Raw genomic sequence first — 26,010 nt, 5'->3', positions numbered from 1 at the left:
CTGTCGGCGGCAGGTAGCCTGGTGGTTGAGAGCGTTGGGCCAGTAACCGAGAGGTCGCTGGTTCGAATTCTCGAGCTGACTAGGTGAAACATCTGATATGCACTTAAGCAACGCAACCCTAATTGCTCCTTTTTAAGTTGCTCTGAATAAGAGCGTCAGCTGAATTACTAAAATGTAGTGCGTGTGTGTGCATACAGTTGAAGTTGGAAGTTTACATACACCTTATACAAATACATTTAAACTCAGTTTTTCACAATTCCTGACATTTAATCCAAGTAAACATTCCCTGTCTTAGGTCAGTTAGGATCACCACTTTATTTTAAGAATGTGACATGTCAGAATAATAGTAAAGAGAATGATTTATTTCAGCTTTTATTTATTTTGTCGCATTCCCAGTGGGTCAGAAGTTTACATACACTCAATTAGTATTTGGTAGCATTGCCTTTAACTTTTTTTAACTTGGCTCCAATGTTTTGGGTAGCCTTCCACAAGCTCCCCACAATAAGTTGGGTGAATTTTGACCCATTCCTCCTGACAGAGCTGGTGTAACTGAGTCAGGTTTGTAGGCCTCCTTGTTCGCACACTCTTTCAGTTCTGCCCACAAATGTTCTATAGGATTGAGGTCAGGGCTTTGTGATGGCCACTCCAATACCTTGACTTTGTTGTCCTTAAGCCATTTTTCCACAACTTTGGAAGTATGTTTGTGGTCATTGTCCATTTGGAAGATCCATTTGCGACCAAGCTTTAACTTCCTGACTGATGTCTTGAGATGTTGCTTCAATATATCCACATAATTTTCCTGCCTCATGAAGCCATCTATTTTGTGAAGTGCACCAGTCCCTCCTGCAGCAAAGCACCCCCACAACATGATGCTGCCACCCCCGTGCTTCGTCATTATGGCCAAACAGTTCTATTTTTGTTTGTCCCCGTGTGCAGTTGCAAACCGTAGTCTGGCTTTTTATGGCAGTTTTGGAGCAGTGGCTTCTTCCTTGCTGAGCGGCCTTTCAGGTTATGTCGATATCGGACTCGTTTTACTGTGGATATAGATACCTTTGTACATGTTCCCTCCAACATCTTCACAAGGTCCTTTGCTGCTGTTCTGGGATTGATTTGCACTTTTCGCACAAAAGTACGTTCGTCTCTAGGAGACAGAACGCGTCTCTTTCTTGAGCGGTATGACTGCTGCGTGGTCCCATGGTGTTTATACTTGCGTACTATTGTTAGTACAGATAAACGTGGTACCTTCAGGAGTTTTGAAATTGCTCCAGTGGATGAACCAGACTTGTGGAAGTCTACAATTTTTTTCCTGAGGACTTGGCAGATTTCTTTTGATTTTCCCATGATGTCAAGCAAAGAGGCACTGAGTTTGAAGGCAGGCCTTGAAATACATCCACAGGTACACCTCCAATTGACTCAAATGATGTCAATTAGCCTATCAGAAGCTTCTAAAGCCATGACGTAATTTTCTGGAATTTTCCAAGCTGTTTAAAGGCACAGTCAACTTAGTGTATGTAAACTTCTGACCCACTGGAATTGTGATACAGTGAAATAATCTGTCTGTAAACAGTTGTTGGAAAAATTACTTGTCATTCACAAAGTAGATGTCCTAACCGACTTGCCAAAACTATAGTTTGTTAACAAGAAATTTGTGAAGAGGTTGAAAAACGAGTTTTAATGACTCCAACCTAAGTGTATGTAAACTTCTGACTTCAACTGTACATACATGCATTCATACATACATACAGTACCAGTCAAAAGTTTGGACACCTACTCATTCAAGGGTTTTCTTTATTTTTACTATTTTCTAACATTGTAGAATAATAGTGAAGACATCAAAACTACGAAATAACATATATGGAATCGTGTAGTAACCAGATAAGTTTTAAACAAATCGAAATATATTTGATTCTTCAAATAGCCATCCTTTGCCTTGATGACAGCTTGGCACTTTCTTGGCATTCTCTCAACCAGCTTCACCTGGAATGCTTTTTCAACAGTCTTGAAAGAGTTCCCACATGCTTTTCCTTCACTCTGCGGTCCAACGCATCCCAAACCATCTCAATTGGGTTGAGGTCAGGTGATTGTGGAGGCCATGTCATCTGATGCAGCACTCCATCACTCTCCTTCTTGGTCAGATAGCCCTTACACAGCCTGGAGGTTTGTTGGGTCATTGTCCTGTTGAAAAAGAAATGATAGTCCCACTAAGCACAAATCAGATGGGATGGCGTATCGCTGCAGAATGCTGTTGTAGCCATGCTGGTTAAGTGTGCCTTGAATTCTAAATAAATCAGTGTCACCAGCAAAGCACCCCCACACCACCACCTCCATGCTTTGCGGTGTCTCACAAAGATAGTTGGAACAAAAAATCTCAAATTTGGACTCATCAGACAAAAGGACAGATTTCCACTGGTCTAATGTCCATTGCTTGTGTTTTTTGGCCCAAGCAAATCTCTTCTTATTGGTGTCCTTTAGTAGTGGTTTCTGGTTCACGCAGACTCCTCTGAACTGTTGATGTGTCTGTTACTTGAACTCTGCAGCAGAGGGAACTCTGGGTCTTCCTTTCCTGTGGCGGTTTTATTTTTGTAGTATCCAATTGGTAGTTAGTCTTGTCTCATCACTGCAACTCCTGTACAGACTCGGGAGAGGCGACGGTCGAGAGCCATGCGTCCTCCGAAACACGACCCAACCAAGCCGCACTGCTTCTTGACACAATGCCCGCTTAACCCGAAAGCCAGCCACACCAGTGTGTCGGAGGAAACACCGTGCGACCATGCATGCGCACGGCCCGCCTCAGGGCATCCCTGCCGGCCAAACCTTCCCCTAACCCGGACGACGCTGGGCCAATTGTGCGCCGCCCCATGGGTCTCCCAGTCACGGCCGGCTGCGACAGAGCCTGGACTTGAACCAGGATCTTTAGTGGCACAGCAAGCAACTGTTATGCAGTGCCGTAGACCACTGCACCACTCGGGAGGCCCATGAGTGGCAGTTTAATCATAGCACTTGATTGTTTTTGCGACTGCACTTGAAGAAACTTTCAAAGTTCTTGACATTTTCCGTATTGACTGACCTTCATGTATTAAAGTAATGATGGACTGTTTTTCTTTGCTTTTTTGAGCTGTTCTTGACATAATATGGACTTGGTCTTCTACAAAATAGGGCTATCTTCTGTATACCACCCCTACCCTGTCACAACACAACTGATTGGCCCAAACGCATTAAGAAGGAAAGAAATTCCACAAATAACTTTTAACAAGGCATACCTGTTAATTAATTGAAATGCATTCCAGGTGACTACCTCATGAAGCTGGTTGAGAGAATGTCAAGAGTGTGCAAAGTGGTCATCAAGGCAAAGGGTGGCTACTTTGAAGAATCTAAAATGATTCTTTTTTTTGATATAACACTTTTTAGGTTACTATATGATTTTGTGTATTTCAATGTAGAAAATAGTGCAAACAAAGAGAAACCCTTGAATGAGTAGGTGTGTCCAAACTTTTGACTGGTACTGTATATGCCTTAATTACAAAAAAAATATATAGACTAGCTTTCATTTGACACCCAATTTGACATGCTCCATTAAACTCATGGGTCCTTTAGCATGGAAATGACCATATGCCATTTAGCAGACGCTTTTATTCAAAGCAACTTAGTCATGCGCGCATACATTTCTTTACATATGGGTGGTCTCGGGAATGGAACCCACTATCCTGGAGTTGCAAGCACCATGCTTCACCAACTGAGGTACATGCAATGTTAGACTGACCCATAGGTCAGAATGAAGTAGGATGATATGATGACTTGGCAAGGTATCAAAACGTTCTAGCATAGACAATCTAGGCTTACTACCAAACACTAGATCCACTTTTTACTGCTGCATTTCAGAAAGGTTCTTGTACCATATAAAAAGTTATGAAGTTGCAATATGTCATAAATTGAAGAACTAGCAGTAGTTGTGGTTTACAAAAGTACATTCCTCTGTCCAATGTTTAGAGAAACCACTTTTTAATTGTTGTGAAAATGCCATGCGTAGGGGAAGTAAAAAATATGCAGACTTAAATAATGCCAATGCACCGTGTCTGTCACACAGGAAGGCCAATGAAAGGACACTCCTACATGTTTTTGTAGTACTTTCTACCCCTTTTTCTCCCCAATTGGTAGTTACAGTCTTATCTCATTGCTGCAACTCCCGTACGGACTCGGGAGAGGCAAAGGTCGAGAGCCATGCGTCCTCCAAAACAAGACCCCGCAGTTCTTCTTAACACGATGTGTCAGAGGAAATACAGCCATACAGCTGTCGACCGAAGCCGGCGTGCACGCGCCTGGCCGCCACAAGTCGCTAGAGCGCGATGGGACAAGGACATCCCAGCTGGCCAAACCCTCACTTAAATTGTGTCTCCCGGCTGCGACACAGCCCGGGATCGAACCTGGAACTGTAGTGATGCCTCTAGCACTGTGATGCAGTGCCTTAGACCGCTGTGCCACATGGGAGGTCCCTCACTCCTACATTCTTATCGTGTTCTTGAGCTCAAAGTGTGAAAGTCCATTGTGTTTTAATTATTTACCACATCGAGTCATTCCTCGTCCCTCATCACACTTTCTGTAACCACACCCTTCTCTCCTCTTACCTCACGTCTTCGTTTTCTCCTGCACTCCTCCCTGTTTGTGCTCTCCATGCTCCCTCCTTGACTGTGTGTGTGTGTGTACCTTTTTTGTGTGTTTGTCATACCCAAGAGGCGCAGTGCAGTTTAGATGAATCGTTTAAGTCACTCAGCATCTTTTTGAACATTCAACATGACTGTGTCTCATTGTCTCAAGCATGCCTGCCTGTGCCTCTCCAGTAGGTCTGTGTTTAATGTGCAGCTACTGCAGTGTAGAACAGTGTTTCCCTCCGGACCCATGGAGAGGTGTAATTATGCCATTGATACTGGGTCTACAGCTTAATTCTGGCGTGCCTGTGACAAGCTTGACATTTTCAGTAAGTGTTATCTGGCTGCAGGGTTCTTCTGTGAGCCTGAGCGGGTAGGGTGAGAAACGGGACGATTGGAATGGGGCCATACCAACAGGATGATGGCACACACGCACGCACGCACACATGCACACACGCACACACACACACACACACAAATCACATGCATAACCTTCACAAATTCTCTATTATAGGCTTCTTATTGTAATGAACGATATCAGCAAAATGGCTGCGATGTATTGTCGGTGTCGATAATTTTACGTTTATTGACCCAGCTCTAGCACAAACACTCACACACACACACAGACACACACAGACCCGCTAGTCACTGTAATTGGAATTGTCAGCAAAGTGCCATTGTCATGTTTTAATTCAGGCCTGACCCCGGTATGTGTGTGTGTCAGAGATTTTAAGAGGAAAAGGGAAGAGAAAGTGTTTGAGAACAGGATGGACAGAATTCTGCAGAGGTGGTTTCAGAGGTGTATAAAAAGATGGCGAGATCATGTCAGGTGGGTAGATGGAACGGCACCTATTAATATCACCATCTCTGAGGGCTGTATTTAACAAACCTAACATAATGGTACTTCTTAGCTCTGGCGGTAGGGCTATAGGACCAGGGGTGTGTCAGAAAAATGTGGGCTATTTTCACTGCAGGAATTATGAGCGCAAAGGCTGGCGGTGGTGCGAAAGGGCTGGGTTTTGACAAATAAGTGATAGGTGTGACGAGGGCTTGGCCACTCACTGGCCAATCAGCGTGTTTCATGGCTTAATACTGCATGCCGTTGTCTTAAGTTCTGTAGGTTATTGATGGTCTTTGCATTGTCATCCACTCCAATTCGACTGGGGGCACGGGATATTCTCTTCCTAGTCCATTGTGGATTGATACAGTTTATTAAATGGCATCGGCTACAGTACCGAGCATAACGGCTGGATAGGTTGCGCTTCCGCTGTAAAAATCTGTTATAGCCAGTGGGGTTTTTAGCATGTAAATCTTGGTCGGGCAAAAAAACAACTATGTTTTAGATGCATGCCAGCAAAGCCACACGTCTAAACAATACATTAATTGCACTATAACAGTGACAAATGGTGCCCACAAACTGTTAGGGACTACAAAAAGCTGTTGGGACTACAAAAAGCTGTTGGGACTACAAAAAGCTGTTGGGACTACATAAAGCTGTTGGGACTACATAAAGCTGTTGGGACTACATAAAGCTGTTGGGACTACATAAAGCTGTTGGGACTACATAAAGCTGTTGGGACTACATAAAGCTGTTGGGACTACATAAAGCTGTTGGGACTACATAAAGCTGTCCCAACAGCAGAGCTTTCTTTTCAGCACAATGGAGTGAATCCTTACTGCTACACCTGGCTATCAGCGGAGCCTTGTCTGGCATCGAAACAGTTCATTCAGCCTCATTTACTGACTTTTAAAAAAAGATAGTTGATATGGCTGACTTGCTAAAACAAATGTGGTTTCTAATGACAATTGAGATGTACCAACTAAGGCATAAGGGGACAACGAGCAGCGAAGAGGCAATCCGTAATTTAGATTAAGAAATGAATAAGCGAGCTAGGACGGACGTAGTCAATGTAACTATTTGTTCAGCACTTTTTGAAATGTACAGCGACAGAATTCAGAACATGGGCCGTTCTTAGTGTTCTCCCTGTACACCTAGTTAGAACCGTAGGATAAAAAAGGGAGCATGTAAGCAGACAATGAAAGCTCTTACAATATTAGATGATTACATTTCTCTAAAACAGATTATAGGCTACATGTGCACCACCAAGTCAGAACAGTAGGCTAAGGTATGAGGGGAAAATATACCAAATTATTAGTGAGGCACATGGGCTAATAACAGCTTATTACACAACATACACTTAGTTCTACTTTCTTAGCTATAGTATACATATCTCCCTTGTATATTACATTTATGCAGCAGCATACAATATATTTTTGGACTCACCTTGTTGTGCTGTGCTCACTTGAACAGGAATGTGGCGTAGCGGTCCTTCATGGGGAAAATCTGTCATCAAATTTTGTCATCTGGATTTATGGTGCTTACAAGACAACTGGGAACTCTTAGGGGGGGGGGGGGGGACAAGGTTGAATCATGATGTCAGTGATCTTCAGGTCGGAGCTCTAGAAAGAGGCCTGAGTTCCCGACATGGAATTCTGACATGGATGACCGTTCAAAATGTATGTTCCCAGTCAAAGCTAATTTTCTTCCCCACCCCCAGAGTTCCCAGTTGTCTTGAACTCACTGAAGTCTGAGATTTCCCAGTTCCGAGTTTCCGGTTGTTTTGAACGCGGTAGAAGTCATGCTGGATTGACAGCATGGCCAATGTATTCAGCCTTTTCTGGCCCATGGAATGTGAATGTTTTATCTTTTTAAGCTTGGAAAAGAGAATCTTAAACCTAGACTTGGACCACACACCCACTCCACTGAATAGCAGGCTAGTGATTGCTTTGCAATGCTTGCAGTTAACCACTGATTCCTTCCATACCACTCATTGTTGAATTTGCAATTTTCAATTTGCTGTGTAATGTTTATGCCCAATGGCCGATGAGCACCGATATATTTTATCTATAATTTCTCTTCATATGTCAAGGATTGAAAATTATTTTCCAGTAGATTGTCGACTTGATTCGTGATGATGACTGCAAGCTTGCCAACTAAGATCAGTCCAATCAAAGCTACTGTAGATTTAACGTCATTTTATCTGTGGCCAATGAGCTTGAGCTTTCTTAGATGGGCACTTCCAATGTAACTCTATGGCAGCACCCAAGGGGCTTGAATTCTTTAGCTTTTACTGTAGACTTTGCAGTGACTTAGTGTCCCCATGAGTGACAGAACAAGGAGCCAATCACGGCTGTGCCCCACCTTCCTTGAATGACGGGTCACCACTGGTCATAATCAAGCATAACTGCTAAGACCAGCTTTTGATTATTGGTGTTTAAATATCCCCACCAGCGCTGTCTGAAATTGGCACTTTGGTACACGTTTTTAAGGACACACCTCAGATATTGCCACCTCTGCAAGTGAGCTCATATAAGAAAGGTAAATTACCCGTCCTGGCGCTAGGGTTTTAAAACAGAAGAACTCCGGCTTTAACAGGTCGAAATTGCAAGCGAGCGTGCGTTTGACGATTGCGCTGGCTTATTGCCAGCCAAAAATAGAGCCCTCATTGTGTACTTGTAGATAATCGTGCCAGACTGTATATGTCACACTGTGGGTGTTCAGTTCTAATGTCTATTTATATACAAACAAATAATATTCAAATTCCCCTCTTAACCACTGACAGCTACAGCGCCAACCACATGTAATTAGTCTTTCTCACCCATGTCTGTGGTGCCATTGTGTGCTGTGGGTAATTCTATTCTTGTACTATGTGTTTCTGTGTTAAGTGTATGATCACACTCCGTTAATTCTCTCTCACACTGTGCCCTGTTTCTCCCTTTTTCAATGAGCATATACAATATGGTCTGTCTGTCTCTAGTAGCATGCCTGTTCCTCTCTCTCCCCCCCTCCCTCGTTCCCTCTCTCTCTCAGCCCTGTACAGCCTGCTTGTACTCCACTTCCCTTCTCCCATTTCTCTCACTCCCTCACATACAGTGCCTTGCAAAAGTATTCAGACCCCTTGGATTTCTTCACATTTTACTGTGTTACAAAGTGGGTGTCAACAATCTACACAAAATACTCTGTCAAAGTGGAAAGATCAAGATTTTGAAAGATCAATAGAAATTAAATAACAAAAATATAGTTGTTGCATAAGTGTTCAACTCCCTGAGTAATACATGTTAGGAACACCTTTGGCATCAATTACAGCTGTAAGTCTTCTTAGGTTGTCTAAGAGCAGTTTCATTCAATACTTGTCTGAGGGAACTTGCAGATGTTGTATGTATGGGTAACAGGAAGGGGTTAGTCATTCTAAAATCATGTCTACCCCTATTATAAATTGTACTTAACTAATTTAGGCTTGCCTAGACATAGGGGCTAAATACTTACGCAAATACTATTTTATACTGAACAAAAATATGAACGCAACATGTAAAGTGTTGATCCCATGTTTTATGAGCTGAAATAAAAGATCCCAGAAATGTTCCATAAGCACAAAAATATTACACTATATGACCAAAAGTATGTGTACACCTGCTCGTCGAACATCTCATTCCAAAATCATGGGCATTAATATGGAGTTGGTCCCCCTTTGCTGCTATAACAGCCTCCACTCTTCTGGGAAGGCTTTCCACAAGAAAGATGTTGGAACATTGCTTTGGGGACTTGCTTCCATTCAACCACAACCATTAGTGAGGTCAGGCACTGATGTTGGGCGACGAGGCCTGGCTTGCAGTCGGCGTTCCAATTCAACCTATAGGTGTTCGATGGAGTTGAGGTCAGGGCTCTGTACAAGCCAGTCAAGTTCTTCTACACCGATCTCGACAAGCCCTTTCTGTATGGACCGCGCTTTGTGCAGGGGGGGCCTTGTCATGCTGAAACAGGAAAGGGTCTTCCCCAAACTGTTGCCACAAAGTTGGAAGCACAGAATAGTCTAGAATGTCATGCTGTAGTGTTAAGATTTTCTTTCACTGGAACCAATGGGCCTAGCCCGAACCATGAAAAACAGCCCCAGACCATTATCCCCCCCCCCCCCCCCCCAAACTTAACAGTTGGCAATAAGCATTCGGGAAGGTAGCGTTCTCTTGGCATCCGCCAAACCCAGATTAGTCCGTCAGACTGCCAGATGGTGAAGCGTGATTCATCACTCCAGAGAACGTGTTTCTACTTCTCCAGAGTCCAATGGTGGCAAGCTTTACAACACTCCAGCCGTCGCTTGGCATTGCGCATTGTGATATTAGGCTTGTGTGAGGCTGCTCGGCCATGGAAACCCATTTCGCAAAGCTCCTGATGAACAGTTCTTGTGCTGACGTTGCTTCCAGAGGCAGTTTGGAACTCGGTAGTGAGTGTTGCAACAGAGGACAGACAATTTGTACGCGCTTCAGCACTCGGCGGTCCTGTTCTCTAAGCTTGTGTGGCCGACCACTTCGTGGCTGAGCCGTTGTTGCTCCTAGACGTTTCCACTTCACAATAACAGCACTTATAGTTCACCGGGGCAGCTCTAGCAGGGCAGAAATTTGACAAACTGACTTGTTGGAAAGGTGGCATCCTATAACGGTTCAAGTTGAAAGTCACTGAGCTCTTCAGTACAGGCCATTCTACTGCCAATGTTTGTCTATGGAGATTGCATTGCGCTAAACATTTTATTTAACATTTTATCTAACTAGGCAAGTCGGTTAAGAACAAATTCTTATTTACAATGATGGCCTTCCCCGGCCAAACCCCAACCCGGACGACGCTGGGCCAATTGTGCGCCGCTCTATGGGACTCCCAATCTCAGCCAGTTGTGATATAGCCTGGAATCGAACCAGGGTCTGTTGTGACACCTACAGCACTGAGATGCGCCACTCGGGAGCCCTGTCAGCAACTGGTGTGGCTGAAATAGCCGAATCCACTAATTTGAAGGGGTGTCCACATACTTGTGTGTGTGTGTTTTCAAATTTTGTGCACAAATTTGTTTACACTCCTGTGTTTACATCACTTTGCCAAGATAATCCATCCACTTGACAGTTGTGGCATAAATAAGATGATTAAACAGCATGGGCCTCCCGGATGGCGCAGTGGTCAAAGGCACTGCATCGCAGAGCCCAGGCTCTGCCGCAGCCAGACGCGACCGGGAGGTCCATGGAGCGACGCACAATTTGCACAGCATCGTCTGGGTTAGGGAGGGTTTGGCCGGCAGGGATATCCTTGTCTCATCGCGCACTAGCGACTCCTGTGGCGGGCCGGGCGCAGTGCACGCTGACCAGGTTTGCCAGGTGTACAGTGTTTCCTCCGACACATTGGTGTGGCTGGCTTCCGGGTTGGATGTGCGTTGTGTCAAGAAGCAGTGCGGCTAGGTTGGGTTGTGTTTCGGAGGACGCATGGCTCTCGACCTTCGCCTCTCCCGAGTCCGTACGGGAGTTGCAGTGATGAGACAAGACTGTAACTACTACCAATTAGATACCACAAAATTAGGGAGAAAAAAAGGGGTAAAAAAACAGCATGATCATTACACAGGTGCACCTTGTGCTGGGGACAATAAAAGGCCACTCTAAAACATGCACGTTTGTCACACAACACAATGCCATAGATGTCTCAAGTTGAGGGAGCAGTGCAATTGGCATGCTGTGACTGCAGGAATGTCCACCAGAGCTGTTGCCAGATAATTTAATGTCAATTTTTCTACCATAAGAGATTTGTTTTAGAGAATTGGGCAGTACGTCCAACCAGCTTCAAAACTGTATGGCGTCATGTGGGCGAGCGGTTTGCTGATGTCAACGTTGTGAGCAGAGAACCCCACCGCCACAAGGGGGCAATGGTATGGACAGGCATATCCACGGACAACAAGGTCCTGAGGTACATTGTCGTGCCATTCATCTGCCGTCATCACCTCATGTTTCAGCATGATAATGCACGGCCCAATGTCACAAGGATCTGTGCACAATTCTTGGAAGCTGAAAATGTCCAACTTCTTCCATGGTCTGCATATTCACCAGACATGTCACCCATTGAGCATGTTTGGGATGCTCTGGATTGACGTGTATGACGGCGTGTTCCAGTTCCCGCCAATATCCAGGAACTTCGCACCGCTATTGAAGAGGAGTGGGACAACATTCCACAGGCCACAATCATCAAGCCTGATCAATTCTCTATGCGAAGGAAATGTGTGGCGCTGCATGAGGCAAATGGTGGTCTCACTTTTATGGACTTGTTTTCTGATCCACGCCTTTTTTTTAAGGTATCTGTATTCCCGCTTGTGTGAAATGTATAGATTAGGGCCTAATAAATGTATTTCAATTGACCGATTCTTTTTTTTTTAAATTATTATTATTATTTTTTTAATATAAATTGTAACTCAGTAAAATCATAGAAATTGTTGCAGAAAGTGTTCACACCCCTTGACAAAAAAAAAAAATACGAAGTGGGATAAAAAAAAATCCCAACTGTACCTCGTCCACTGAGTAACATTCACTGTCTTCGTGGTAACAGACTCCAGTGTACACTGCCTGTGAAAAGTTTTAGAACACCTACTCATTCAAGGGTTTTTCTTTTTACTATTTTCTACATTGTAGAATAATAGTGAAGACATCAACACTGTGAAATAGCACATGGAATCATCTAGTAACCAAAAAGCGTTAAACAAATCAAAATAAATGTTATATTTGAGATTCTTCGAATAGCCACCCTTTGCCTTGATGACAGCTTTGCACACTCAGCTTCACCTGGAATGCTTTTCCAACAGTCTTGAAGGAGTTCCCACATATGCTGAGCACTTGTTGGCTGCTTTTCCTTCAATCTCCGGTCCAAGTCATCCCAAACCATCTCAATTTGGTTGAGGTCGGGTGTGATTGTGGAGGCCAGGTCATCTGATGCAACACTCCATCACTCTCCTTCTTGGTCAAATAGCCCTCACACCACCTAGAGGTGTGTTGGGTCATTGTCTTGTTGAAAAACAAATGTTAGTCCCAATTAGCCCAAACCAGATGGGATGGCGTATCGAATGCAGAATGCTGCGGAAGCCGTGCTGGTTAAGTGTGCCTTGAATTCTGAATAAATCACAGATGGTGTGGGGATGATTTGCTGGTGACACTATAACACCTCTTCCTCCATGCTTTACGGTGGGAATTACACGTGGAGATCATCCGTTCACCCACACCACGTCTCACAAAGACACGGCGGTTGGAACCAAAAATCACCAATTTGGGCTCCAGACCAAAGGACAAACTTTCACCGGTCTAATGTGCATTGCTCGTGTTTCTTGGCACGAGCAAGTCTCTTCTTTATTATTAGTGTCCTTTAGTAGTGATATTTTTTTTGCAGCAATTTGAACATGAAGGCCTGATTCACACAGTCTCCTCTGAACAGTTGATGTTGAGATGTGTCTGTTACTTTAACTCTGTGCAGCATTTATTTTGGCTGCAATTTCTGAGGCTGGTAACTCTAATGAACTTATCCTCTGCAGCAGAGGTAACTCTGGGTCTTCTTTTCCTGTGGCGGTCCTCATGAGAGACAGTTTCATCATAGCGCTTGGTTTTTGTGACTGCACTTGAAGAAATGTTAAAAGTTCTTGACATTTTCCGGATTGAGTGACCTTCATGTCTTAAAGTAATGATGGACTGTTGTTTCTCTTTGCTTATTTGAGCAGTTCTTGCCATAATATGGACTATATGCACTATTTGGTAAAAGACCATCTTCTGTATACCCCCTACCTTGTCACAACACAACTGATTGGCTAAAATGCCATAAGAAGGAAAGAAATTCCACAATTTAACTTTTAAGAAGGTACACCTGTTAATTTAAATGCATTCCAGGTGACTACCTCATGAAGCTGGTTGAGAGAATGCCAAGAGTGTGCAAAGCTGTCATCAAGGCAAAGGGTGGCATTTGAAGAATCTCAAATATAAAATATATTTTGATTTAACACTATTTGGTTACTACATGATTCCAAATGTGTTATTTCATAGTTTTGATGTGTTCACTATTATTCTACAATGTAGAAAATAGTAAAAATAAAAACCCTTGAATGAGTAGGTGTTTTAGAACATTTGGCCTTTAGGTTATTGTCCTGCTGAAATGTGAGTTTGTCTGTTGGAAAGCAGACTGAACCAGTTTTTCCTTTCGGATTTTGCCTGTGCTTAGCTTTTATTATGTTTATTTTTATCCTAAAGAAACTCACTAGTCCTTGCTGATGACAAGCATACCCATAACATGATGCAGCCACCACCATGCTTGATAATATGAAACTGTGGTACTCAGTGATGTGTTGTGCTGGATTTTCCCCAAACATAACGGTTTTTATACAAAACAAAAAGTAAATTTCTTTGCCACATTTTTATGCAGTTTTACTTTAGTGCCTTGTTGCAAACAGGAGCAATTTTTTTAAATATTTTTTTGTATTCTTCCTTTTCCTTCCTTCTTTTCACTCTGTCAATTAAGTTCGTATTGTAGAAAACAGCTATGTTGTTCATCCATCCTCAGTTGTCTTCATCCATCCTCAGTTTTCTCATATCACAGCCATTAAACTCTAACTGTTTTAAAGTCATCATTGGCCTCATGGCGAAATCCCGGAATGGTTTCCTTCCTCAACGGCAACTGAGTTAGGAAGGATGCCTGTAATCTTTGTTGTGACTGGGTGTATTGATACAGCATCCAAAATGTTGTTAATAACTTCACCGTGCTCAAAGGGATATTCAATGTATGTTTTTTTTACCCATCTACAAATAGGTGCCCTTTTGTGAGACATTGAAAAACCTCCCTGTTCTTTGTGGTTGAATCTGTTTGAAATTCAGTGCTCGACTGAGGGACCTTACAATTATATGTATGTGTGGGGTACAGAGACGAGGTAGTCATTCAAAAATCATGTTACTCACTATTAGGGAGTCCATGCGAGTTGTTAAGCACATCTTTACTCCTGAACTTATTTAGGCTTGCCATAAAAGGGGTTGAATACTTATTGACCCAAGACATTTCAGCTTTTGATTTGTAAACATTGCTAAAAACGTAATTCAACTTTGACATTATGGGGTATTGTGTGTAGGCCAGTGGCACAAATCTCAATTTAATCAATTTTAAATCCAGGCTGTAACAACAACATGTGGAAAAAGTCAAGGGGTGTGAATACTTTCTGGAGGCTCTGTGTACACATTTTTACTCCCGTCTTATATTCACCTTAGCTTTGACATTGTAATTAAGTAGTGGATGATTCATCTTGAGACTCCTATTTCTGCATTTCATTCCTCTTAATTGGGGCTGGGCACAGTAGCTCACTTTTGTCATTCATTTGACATCTCTCACCCGTACACTCATTCTCTTTCTTCGACTGTATCTAAGAGACAACTCAGTAAACAAACACTTTGTAATATCTCCATCTTCCCTCCCTCTCTCTGTCTGACTCACTTCAGCTTCATAACACTGTAATCCCTCTATGAGAGACACCTTATTCTCTGCCCAACAGGTACGCACACAAACATGGACCGACCGAGACACACAGCTACAAAGGGCAAAAAGTGTAGGAGTGACTCACACTCTTGAGTAGGGTTGTCACGATACCAGTATCGCAATCCTACGATACCTGATTTTCCTTAGAAAAAAGGAAAACACAAAGCAGACTAAACTCTTTTGGTCCTTTAATTTTTTTTTACTTTATGTAAAATATTGTGCGCTGTAGCTTGAAAAAGAAACTTGATTCTGGGTGACAACATAAAGCTGCGTGCGTGTTTCCAACATTAGGACTGTTTTCCTCACAAATGCCCGCCGTCCAGTCTTCAGTCAGCTGTTCGTTCCACAATTTTAAAAATAACATGTTTAAACGGTTATGATGAAAATAAAGTAACCATCACTGTCTTCATCCATAATTGTAATTTACATGATTTATACAGTAATTCTACCAGCCCTAAGATTTTCTAATGCTTGTTTGAGTTCAGAAACAAATTATTCCTGCTGCTATTTTATATTCAGTTTAGTAGAGCTGGTCTCCCTTTTTTGAGGCTTGTTCAAAATTGGAATTGAAATGAACATTTTTAGGTGGGCGATTTAGTGGAGTAACTCCAATCCACGCTCAATCTCCTCTTTCCTTATGTGACAATGTATGTGCGTGGCTGCCTGGGTCCTCGAGTGTAGTAGGATTCTAATAGCAACTGCCTGGCAGGAGATTAGCTTTAATCAGGCATCTGGTCAGTCTGTCCCACACCTCAATGAGAGGCATTAACAAGGCAATCCCTCCCTCCCTCCCTCTCCTATCACAACACACACCCACACAAACCTGTACTTACTGCTGCTGTAGCTCCTTCCCAACTTCCACAGCAGCGCTCCCCTCCAATTTGCTGCCAGACTGGAGGAACTCGACCAGACTCTACCCTCGCTTGTGTGTGTTGGTGCGCGTCTGTCAGTGAGCAACATGTCTCTCTATACCCTCAACCAAACTAGGACAGAGCATGTTTGGGTGGCCTGTAAAATTTCAATTCTGTCTCGATTCCCATCTCGCCTATTTGCCAAGGCACATTCATACAGACAACCCACGCTCTCCCTCTGTTGCTTTTTCTCTCCTTCTCTTGCTTTGTTACTCTTTCTCACTTGTTCTCGTTCTCTCCCGCACAAAGATTTGCAAACAAAGAAACATGATATTCAACACAACACAATTATACACTCTCACTACTCTCTTGAGGGAAAAAAATCATGAACAACCAACACCAAACATACTCAAATTGGCCATTTCTCTTCCGCTGAGTCATTTCTTGGTCATTGTCCCGTTATTGGAGAGCAAGAGTGCTCAAACAATCCGGTTCTGTGGTCTCCGTCCTGCTGAAGTGTGCATTGGTGAATGGGAAAAGTCTGGGGCCTGAATTGGCCCTCTGTTGGCCTGTCTCAGTGCCCAGAGAGGAGGAGGGCAATCGCTTCTGCTTCAATAATACAGGCCTTCATAGCCACGGGTGGGCAGAGCGAGAGAGAGGGGGGCAGCCTTGAAGTCTCAGCCCAGATCTACACAGAGAGGAAGCTAACCCAGCGGCTAGTCTGATTTTATTGATACACTCCTCTGGCATGGAGACTCCTAAAGCAGGACATTAATCTCACAAATGCTTTGGTGAGATTAAGTTGAGCAGGAACCTTGGGTGAGATGGAGGGTTTTAGACAGAGCTGATGGTGTTTTTGGAGCTAGAGATCCAGTGATATGGTTTTAGACTCCAAAGGAATGGATTTATGTGCCCCGAAATAATAGTATTTGTGCACCTCATTTGGTCGCTGTCACTGATAGGCCACGGCTGTCATTTTGGATCAGCCATGGCCATTTTAGGCCAAACACACAGCAACTGTATGATAGGATCACAGAATTAAAAAAGTGTTTTTGGCTTGGCCCGTATACTTTAATGCTGGGGTATTTTGAAATACCCGTGGGATGGTTTTCAATAGTTTTGGTTGGGGCCTCCCTAAAGATCAGGGGCCCCTGCCTCGCTGGGGTATGGGAAGAAATAGTGCCCCTTGTGTGCACTGACCTTTTTTTATTTTTTTATTATTCAAAAACTTAAAATACTGTGCCATCATCAATGTGAAAAATATTGTGATATAATATTTCGGCCTTATCGCCCAGCCCTATAAAACCAGTTTTGAATCGCAGTACATATAGAATTGTGAGAATCGCAATACATATCATGTCTGCACCTAAGTATCGTGAGGGCCCTGGCAATTCCCAGCCTTATTTTCTAGGTATATATCTACAGTATGACTAACAATACATTTTACAAATCTTTCTCTTCTTAGTCATACACTGACACATCCAGAAGAGTGTACCGCCAACTACATCGAGTCACTATCAGTCAATACTTTTTTTTAAATGTCCATTCTTTAACGCTTACCTTTAAAAATTACTATTTTACCCGACCTCTGCCAAGGTGTCTCTGTTAATGTATTTTTTGGTATTAAAAAATATGGATTCCAACTCTCACTGACCACTCTAACAATCAGGACAAGTACAGGTACACAGTAAGCATTCCTGTATGTGAACAGGTTATGTATTTTGTAAAATAGCAGAAAACAAATCATTCAGTCAACATTGATACCGGTTATAGATTGTCTATTAATGCAGCTGCCACTGTATTGAAGCTATTGGACACAGTTTATCGTAGCTTTATTACGGGCGATAGGTTCGGTATACATCACGGAATTCTGTACCAGAAAGAAGGCTGGCCCTACCTTGAAGTCTCGTAGATCAATGCATTGCACTCTTTTGGTTTATAAAGCCGTCTTGCATAAACCTGCCATACCTTACTTCGTTATTAATCTACAGACGTACGAGCTACCAGACCCGGTCTCGGGGATGGCCAACTCTTCGATCTCTTGAGTTAGATAAATCTGCTTTTTTTTTTTTTTTTTGCACCTTACTTGTGGAATAATCACAAACTCTGATTTGGTGCCTCTAAGGCAATTCAGATGGCTCATTGAGGACCTTTTTTTCTTTACGGAGGAATGTGTTTTGTTTTCTATGAGTTGTATTTTGAATCTCTGTTTTACTTTTCATAATGTAAAACAGTGCTTTTTCGTATCTGTAAAAGAGACCTCAGCATGACTCCCTGTCAAAGTACAGGTTAAATAACATTAAGTATGGAGTGCTAGTACACGTTTGAAGTCACTAGTTTTTATAAAGAACTAAGCATATCAGTACCCAAAGAAAAGTTTGCAGTTACACATGACAAGCGTAGGTACAAGGTACGTATTAAATAAGTAAAAATGTTAAAAGTATCCACTGATAGTGACTCGATGTAGTTGGTGGTACACTTTTCTGGACGTGTCACAACTTAACTCTGCTAGCTAGCCCTTTCCTAACGTTGCACAATTAATCAAATTCACATCAATATCCATATCGCACGCAATATTTTGAAACACATCTCAGCAGCGTGTAATGTCCATTTTTTCTAGTATTTTTTTCTTCTCCAAGCCCCACCCACTCAAGCAGCGCAGTTACTACTTACTCCTCGCTGTTAGATTCACTATAGGTTTGCATGTTGTTCTGTTAGGTCAAATGCGGTCAACTGATTGTTCCAATAAGACAATGCTGCATTCCACTTTGCTTGTTAAGACAAGTCATTCTATTTCTGTGATTCCAACAGTTCACCCAAGTGTTTTGCTCGATATTGCACGTGCAATCGCAATGTTTTTCCCATATTCAGCTGCCCTAGGCTTTCCCTCCACTCAAAGCACGTTTTTTAATGTTTAGCTGAATGCACCACAAGTAAATATTTTTAAAGCACTTCCCAAATTAGTGATGACCTCTAAGGCAATAAGAATCAAATGATTGTGTTTCATCAAATGACAAGTTTGAGAAAGCATTGAGTTATTTGAATGGATGAGGTATAGCCTATTCTCATTTTGATTCGACTAAATTATAATACTGATCAAAAGGAAGCCATTTTAGAACAGAGTTTAATCCATCTTGTAAATTCTGTCTGTAGAGGAGAAAAGTTTAAATCACTTGTGGTTGCATTGCTTAGCCCGTGTACATTTTAGATTTCAATGTCTAGCCCCTATATCCATAAGTCTAGCAGGCCAGACTGGAGCTGGGGTAGGGGCTAGAGAACGGTAAGGGCTGGGCTATGTGATGGAGATTAGGGGTGATTTAGAGCAGTGCCTACTGAAGGGGATGGGGGAGAGGGGTACACCAGATCCTCAGCACTGATATCAGCTGACTCCTGGGAGACGCAGCAGTACACTGTGTGCACTGTCTGCATTGTATGCTCAATTGTCACAGCTTATTGGACGTTGAAGTTAAACATTCTTTTGAGCTTCTTTAAGCCTTAAGACCATTGTTTGCCGTTGTGAAGTTGACAGTCGTGTTCCGCAACATATCGCAACAGTCTCACCCCACGGTGGCATGTTTGTAGAACGCTGGAGTGTTGCCAAATGGAGATGTTTTACGAGCTCTCCAGCCATCAATCACAATGCCAGCAGCCCACTGCAAGGCTGCCACCTGCCCTGTGATATGGTACTAGAGACAGAAACTGGGAAATTAAACTCACAGGTCAAGAACAGATTATCATAAATTACATGTGCCTTTTAAGGTAATCCCAATCAATAAAGATATTGTGCTTGGGTTCAGTTTGGTTCATGTACACATACATACATATAACGCTGGTGTTGAAATGCATACAATCAAAGTAGGCCAGCCTGATTTTAATGATTAGTAATAAGGAAACAAAATGCTTTAATGTTTTGTGGTCATAAAATGATTCTGTCATCATAGGCGGGTAAAGTTAAGTATGCACAATAAACTGGTGGTACTGTCATACTGAATTAGTACTGTAGTGCTGATGAAGAAATGCTTCTTGTGGCAAGCTAAGGGAAATCCCAAGCATCGAGTTAGCCTAATGATGTCAGGCTTTGTACATTTAATTAAACTGAAGCAGACATTTTCCCTCTGGTGCACTTACTAATTAAAAGTGCTGAAATGACCTGATATATTCAATTCATAGCACTAAATCCAAAAGAAAACAACAGTCCTAGCATTTAACCACAGAGTCTTATGTTTGAATGTTTAAAAACTGAGTCACTTCTCCTCCGTTCCCCCTCTTTCAGCTGAATATCTCGTTCAACGAGTCAAGCATCCAAAGCACCTATGAGTACCCCTCCGAGAGCAGCGTATGGGACAGCGAAGAGGAGGATGAGGAGGACGTGAAGGGAGGAGAAGAGGAAGATAAGCCCAGCATGGTGGGCCGTATCCACATCCCTCGTCCAAGCTTCACCAGTTCCCCATCTCACACAAGCAACAGCACTGGTGAGAGAACTAGAGGGAATGGGGGAGGGGGAAAGGAAAGCAGGAAATGGATAGCATGAGAGGAAGAGAGGGGGGGGTGGAATCGGAGGAGTGAGAAGGATAAATGGTTAGAGGAAAATGAATCGAACAGACTAAACGAAACCTATTCTCATGGTAAGGAGGGTAAGATAAGGAAAGGGAGAGAAATTAATTCCGTCCAATTTATTAGTAATCTGGAAATGGCTGAATGGTGCTGAACTGCTCATGGTTATAATGTAGCATGGGAGACACCTACTGGTCAGAGTTAGCTTTACATCCAAACACATAGGAACTCTGCTTTTATTTGTTTTTTATTTAACCTTTTATAGTCAAGTCAGTTAAGAACAAATTCTTATTTACCATGCCAAACCCTAACTCGGACGATGCTAGCCAATTGGGACTCCCGATCACGGCCGGTTGTGATATAGCCTAGAATCGAACCAGGGTCTGTAGTGACACCTCTAGCACTTAGATGCAGTGCCTTAGACCGCTGCACCACTCAGGAGCGGTCAATTCAGCAGGCAAGAGCAATCTTTTAGTGGGATGTAACTGAACAAGTTGTTTATCTGCTCTCCCACAAAATTGATCAACAGTAGCCATGCAGTATGTCTCTACATTAGTTATTCATTACACAGCTTATTGCCAATCTTTAACTAATCCGTACATGAGCGCATGGTTATGTTCTTGCAAGAATTCATGCAGAATATGTAATCCCATTGTGCTACAGATTTACATTGGGCTTTGCCCCGTTTCCTATGTCTTCAGATCTGTCCAGTTACATTCCCAAGCACACTGTGGATTTTAACACCTGGCAGGAACATAAGCTTGATGACCCTGTTTACCAGGGGGCCACCAATTCCCAGCACGCACAGATGTCAGAGGAAGTTATGGTAAGGCTTCTTTTTAAAGTATATGAAGTGACGCATTCATTCATCAACCTTAACTTGTACAGGGATACTTGTACACTATAAGAATGACCTAACAGCACATGATTTACAAAGGTAGCTATATTTTTTCCCCCACCCTTTCCCTGCTCTTCATTCCCTATCTATCTTTCAGCTCACCCCAGCAGATAGCTCCTCTCTGTCAGACTTCAACAGTGAACCTGCGCTGTACTTCTGATTTGCCTGGACCAAACAGGACTGACCACTGCCCTCCAGAACCAGCAGCCGGAACCACAACCCCCACCTGGGACCAGTGAGACTTAGCAGAACTGGACATCAAATCGCACTTCAAAGCACTCCTCTTTTTCAAGTTTAGTTTGACACCCAGACATCAACCAACCAATCAACCACCATTCAAGCAGCTGGACTGTCCTCACCTTACCTGTACAGTTGATCTGTGTTTCCCCTCAACCTACTTTCATTGACTGCCATTGAGCAGTGAAGTCTGAACCGGATCTGACAGACTGTATTTGATTGTCAAAATAAATCAAGAGTTTAAGATAAACATGCATTATAATGCAGTTTCCCAGGCTTACGGTCTCCAGAAGAAGCCAATCTGTCTGCCTCAATATCTCTATCTCTAAGGCTATGTTTTACGGGAAGCCCAATCCTTATTTTTTCTCTCCATTAATTAGTCTTTTGAACAATCACATCAGATCTTTTTCAGAGCTGATCTGATTACGTAGTCGAAAGACCAATTTTAGTGAAAAAAAGATCATAATTGGGCAGCCTGTCTAAACGCAGCCTTTGTGTCTCCCATCGATAATGTCATATTATACATAATGTGCTTATGGTCTCCATGTGTCCTTCTGAAGGGGATGTATGTAGTGGTGGAGAACACCTTGTGAAGGTAAGTGACCAAATTCCTTCCAAACAAGGAAGCCATCAGTGCCCGTCCGTATCATGGTGAAGAAGACTCAGCGTTATCGTGTCCTGGAGTCCCAGGACGTAGGCCGAGGACTCCACACTCCGTAGGGGATGGCAGAAAAATAAAAAACTGAAGACTTAAATAGTGAAAGGGTGCCACAAGCCTAGTTTATTGTTGTTTTGTACCTGCATGTTCTGATTTCTATTGACTTGGTTCCTCGTACTGTATGTTTTTTTCTGTATGCTTTTAGTTTTGTATGTTTCCTTACAACAATGCTGTGTTGGAGACTTTGCCTGAAGAGTCCAGGAGCAAGCAAACTTCAACACTTCCCCCTTTAAGATTATGCAAAGCTCTGTAGACCTGCTCAATTTAATGTTTTATCATCAAAGATCTGAGATGTACTGCTTAAAAGATTGCCTTGGCAGAAAATTTGATACTATGAATATCTTCTGCGAGAAGCTTCGTGTCAAAAGCATAGAGTATAAATGCCTTGGTGTTAGACTCACTGTCTACAATGTTATTAGAACAATTTCCCCTTTTCAGTGTTAATGTTTGAACACCAAGTGTGAAAGATAAAAATGTCCAACATAAACCACGAATAGCAAATATTGAGAGAAACCATTCGCCAGCACGTTGGTGTGTGAAGGCTTGAGTTATCCTCTTAATGTTGAAGTTTGCATGCCAGAGACTCGTTCATGTATAGTATATGGATCAAATAGCTGGTATAGAAGGGAAGGGTGCGTCCTCATGGCTGTGTGCGTTTCCTTCACATTGACCATTGAATATCTTTTGACCTTTACAGCCTGACCTCATAAACCTTCACGTTCCATAGAGCGTGAGCTGGTCCATTTTAGTAATGAAGATGACATTGATTATGAAACTAATGATTGTGTGTGTATCTAAGACCTGTGGTGAAAGATTAATAAGTAAAAAGCTTTTTTTTTTTAAAGGTTGCTCCCATGTCTTTGAAATAATTTTTACTTAAAATGCCAATTGACTGAAGTGTTCCATCTATTGCTGTGGTGGCCACCACTCGCATTCTCATAATTTTCCAATGTTCTCCTTTGGCCAGTATTGATGTCGTTTCTATAATCTACAATGATGTTTTCATAAGAATAATTTATTACTTGCATCTCTTAGGGATTTTTTTTCCTTCATATCTTCAATCAAAAGAACTGGTTTAGATTGAACAGACATAAAAGCACTGCGCTATTGGGAGGCTACATTTTTCTGTATACTGTATCATGATTAGACAGACTTGGATTATGTTTTATGTCACGGTTGTATTTTCATTTGCACTGTCATTGTATTAGCTTTGTTTTGCACCTCAGAAGAAATACAGTGAAGGTGAAAGAGGTGCTTATCAATCCATATATGTATCATCTCATCAGATAGAAATAGGGGAATATGAAGAATGCACTGCCCAATAATGCCATGATCTCTTAAAATGTTTGCCACAACCTTGAAACGTTATTGGAAGACGAGAGAATGATCCCTGGTTAGTGTCTACTGTTAGTCCTTCGATCAATCTCACACAGCATACAGAGCACGCATGCCATTTATCTGTGCTAACTGCTGCCTTTGAGGACCAAATCCCTAAGGAGGCCGACAGCTTTTCCTGGGAATCATGCGCTTGTAATGTTGGCTTTCATCAAAGCGGAGGCCCAAAAACCAGGGCTTTATCATTGGATGTTCCAGTGGTCATACTGTATGTGACACAAGCAAGACTGAGGTGGCTATTATCGTGATGAAGACTGATTCACTTGAAAGATTGATATTGTCCTATTTGTCTGGTCCTGTTGAGAAGAAACAGTACTTGTCTGTCATACTGTAGCTAGAAGCCCCATCTCATCTTGTTTTTCTCTTCCTCTGTCTAAATCTCCAGCATCAAAAGAGATGTGCTTACTGTAAAATGTGTACTTGTTAACGCTTTGGGCAAAAAAAGATGTCAGAACTGTACAAATAAAAGCTCAATAAATAGATGAAGCCTTGAAGGACAGTGTGAATAGTCTGTTATTGTGTTTCTGATGACTCTTCATCCCTCATGTGAAGGCAGAATCTCCCAATTGCAAAACATTACCCTGCCAAAACTCATAAATCCATTGTTAAACCTGACCTAATAAACAACATCAACAAAGCGGACAAAAAGCTTCAGAAATCTCAGAATAGCTTTAATTTGTTGTGAAGGAGATTTACTAGTACTAGTGCTTCCACCTAAACCTGCATTGTGTTATATTTATCCTGTAATTACATATCAGTGTCAGACAGCATCTCACCGGGAGTGTGTGTGTGTTTGTCTCGTGTGCCGCTGTTATGTGAAGTTGGGGGGGTGGACCAGTCTTGATACACACGGGAAACTGTTGAGTGTGAAAAACCCAGCAGTGCTGCAGTTCTTGACCAAACCAGTGAACCTGGCATCTACTACCATACCCCGTTCAAAGGCACTTAAATATTTTGTGTTGCAAATTCACCCTCTGAATGGCACACACACACAATCCGTGTCATAAATGTCTCAAGGCTTAAAGATCCTTCTTTAACCCGTCTCTTCCCCTTCATCTACACTGATTGAAGTGGATTTAACAAGTTACATTAATAAGGGATCATAGCTTTCACCTGGATTCACCTGGTCAGCTTATGTCATGGAAAGAGCAGGTGTTCTTAATGTTTTGTATACTCAGTGTATATTATACTGAACAAAAATATAAACGCAACATGTCAAATGTCAGTCCCATGTTTCATGAGTTGAAATAAAAGATCCCAGATATGTTCCATACGCACAAAAAGCTCTCAAATGTCAAATGTCAAATGCTCTCAAATGTTGTGCACAAATTTGTTTACTAATCCATCCACCTGACAGTTGTGGCATATCAAGAAGATGATTAAACAGCATTGCAAAGGTGCAACCTGTGCTAGGGACAATAAAAGGGCACTCCAAAATGTGCAGTTTTGTCAAACAACACCACAGATGTCTCAGGTTTTAAGGGAGCAATTGGCATGTTGCCTGCAGGAATGCCAGCCAGAGCTGTTGCCATATAATTTCTGCACAAACTGTCAGAAACCCGCTCAGGGAAGCTCATCTGTGTGCTCGTCAGCCTCACCAGGGTCTTGGCCTGACTGCAGTTCTGCATCGTAAACGACTTCAGTGGGCAAATGCTCACCTTCGATGGCAACTGGCACGCTGGAGAAAGGTACTCTTCACGGATGAATTCGGGTTTCAACTGTACCGGGCAGATGGCAGACAGTGTGTATGGCGTTGTGTGTGCGTGAGCGGTTTGCTGATGTCAATGTTGTGAACAGAGTGATTCATGGTGGCGGTGGGGTTATGGTATGGGCAGGTATAAGCTACGGACAACAAACACAATTGCATTTCATTGTTGTCAATTTGAATGCACAGAAACCGTGACGAGATCCTGAGGCCCATTGTCGTGCCATTCATCCACCGCCATCCCCTCATGTTTCAGCATGATAATGCACGGCCCCATGTCACAAGGATCTGTACACAATTCCTGGAAGATGAAAATGTCCCACTTCTTCTATGCCCTGCATAGTTACCAGACATGTCACCCATTGAGCATGTTTGGGATGCTCTGGATCGACGTGTACGACATTGTGTTCCAGTTCCCGCCAATATCCAGCAACTTCGCACAGCCATTGAAGAGGAGTGTGACAACATTCCACAATCAACAGCCTGATCAACTCTATGCGAAGGAGATGTGTCACGCTGCATGAAGCAAATGATGGTCACACCAGATACTGATTGGTTTTCTGATCCACGCCCCTACCTTTAAAAAAAAAAAGATATCTGTGACCAACAGATGCATATCTGTATTCCCAGTCCATAGATTAGGGCCTAATGA

The 26,010-nt window shown here is 42.6% G+C and overlaps 1 protein-coding gene across 1 annotated transcript in view; it reads left to right on the top strand.

The window, feature by feature from the left end:
* Positions 1 to 24,097, top strand: part of tprn (taperin) — a 28,929-nt gene extending 4,832 nt beyond the window's left edge. Inside the window, exons 2-4 of the mRNA XM_038965645.1 lie at positions 20,125 to 20,323; positions 21,107 to 21,231; positions 21,401 to 24,097. Of these exons, the coding sequence (XP_038821573.1) occupies positions 20,125 to 20,323; positions 21,107 to 21,231; positions 21,401 to 21,463 (387 nt within the window). The 3' untranslated portion in view covers positions 21,464 to 24,097. The remainder of the gene's footprint in view (positions 1 to 20,124; positions 20,324 to 21,106; positions 21,232 to 21,400) is intronic.
* Positions 24,098 to 26,010: the final 1,913 nt, after the last annotated feature.

The sequence above is a fragment of the Salvelinus namaycush genome, chromosome 26 (assembly GCF_016432855.1).
Source record: "Salvelinus namaycush isolate Seneca chromosome 26, SaNama_1.0, whole genome shotgun sequence".
Classification (NCBI taxonomy): Eukaryota; Metazoa; Chordata; class Actinopteri; order Salmoniformes; family Salmonidae; genus Salvelinus; species Salvelinus namaycush.
The sequence above is the reverse complement of the archived record's forward strand: the minus strand, read 5'-3'. Positions and strand labels throughout refer to the sequence as shown.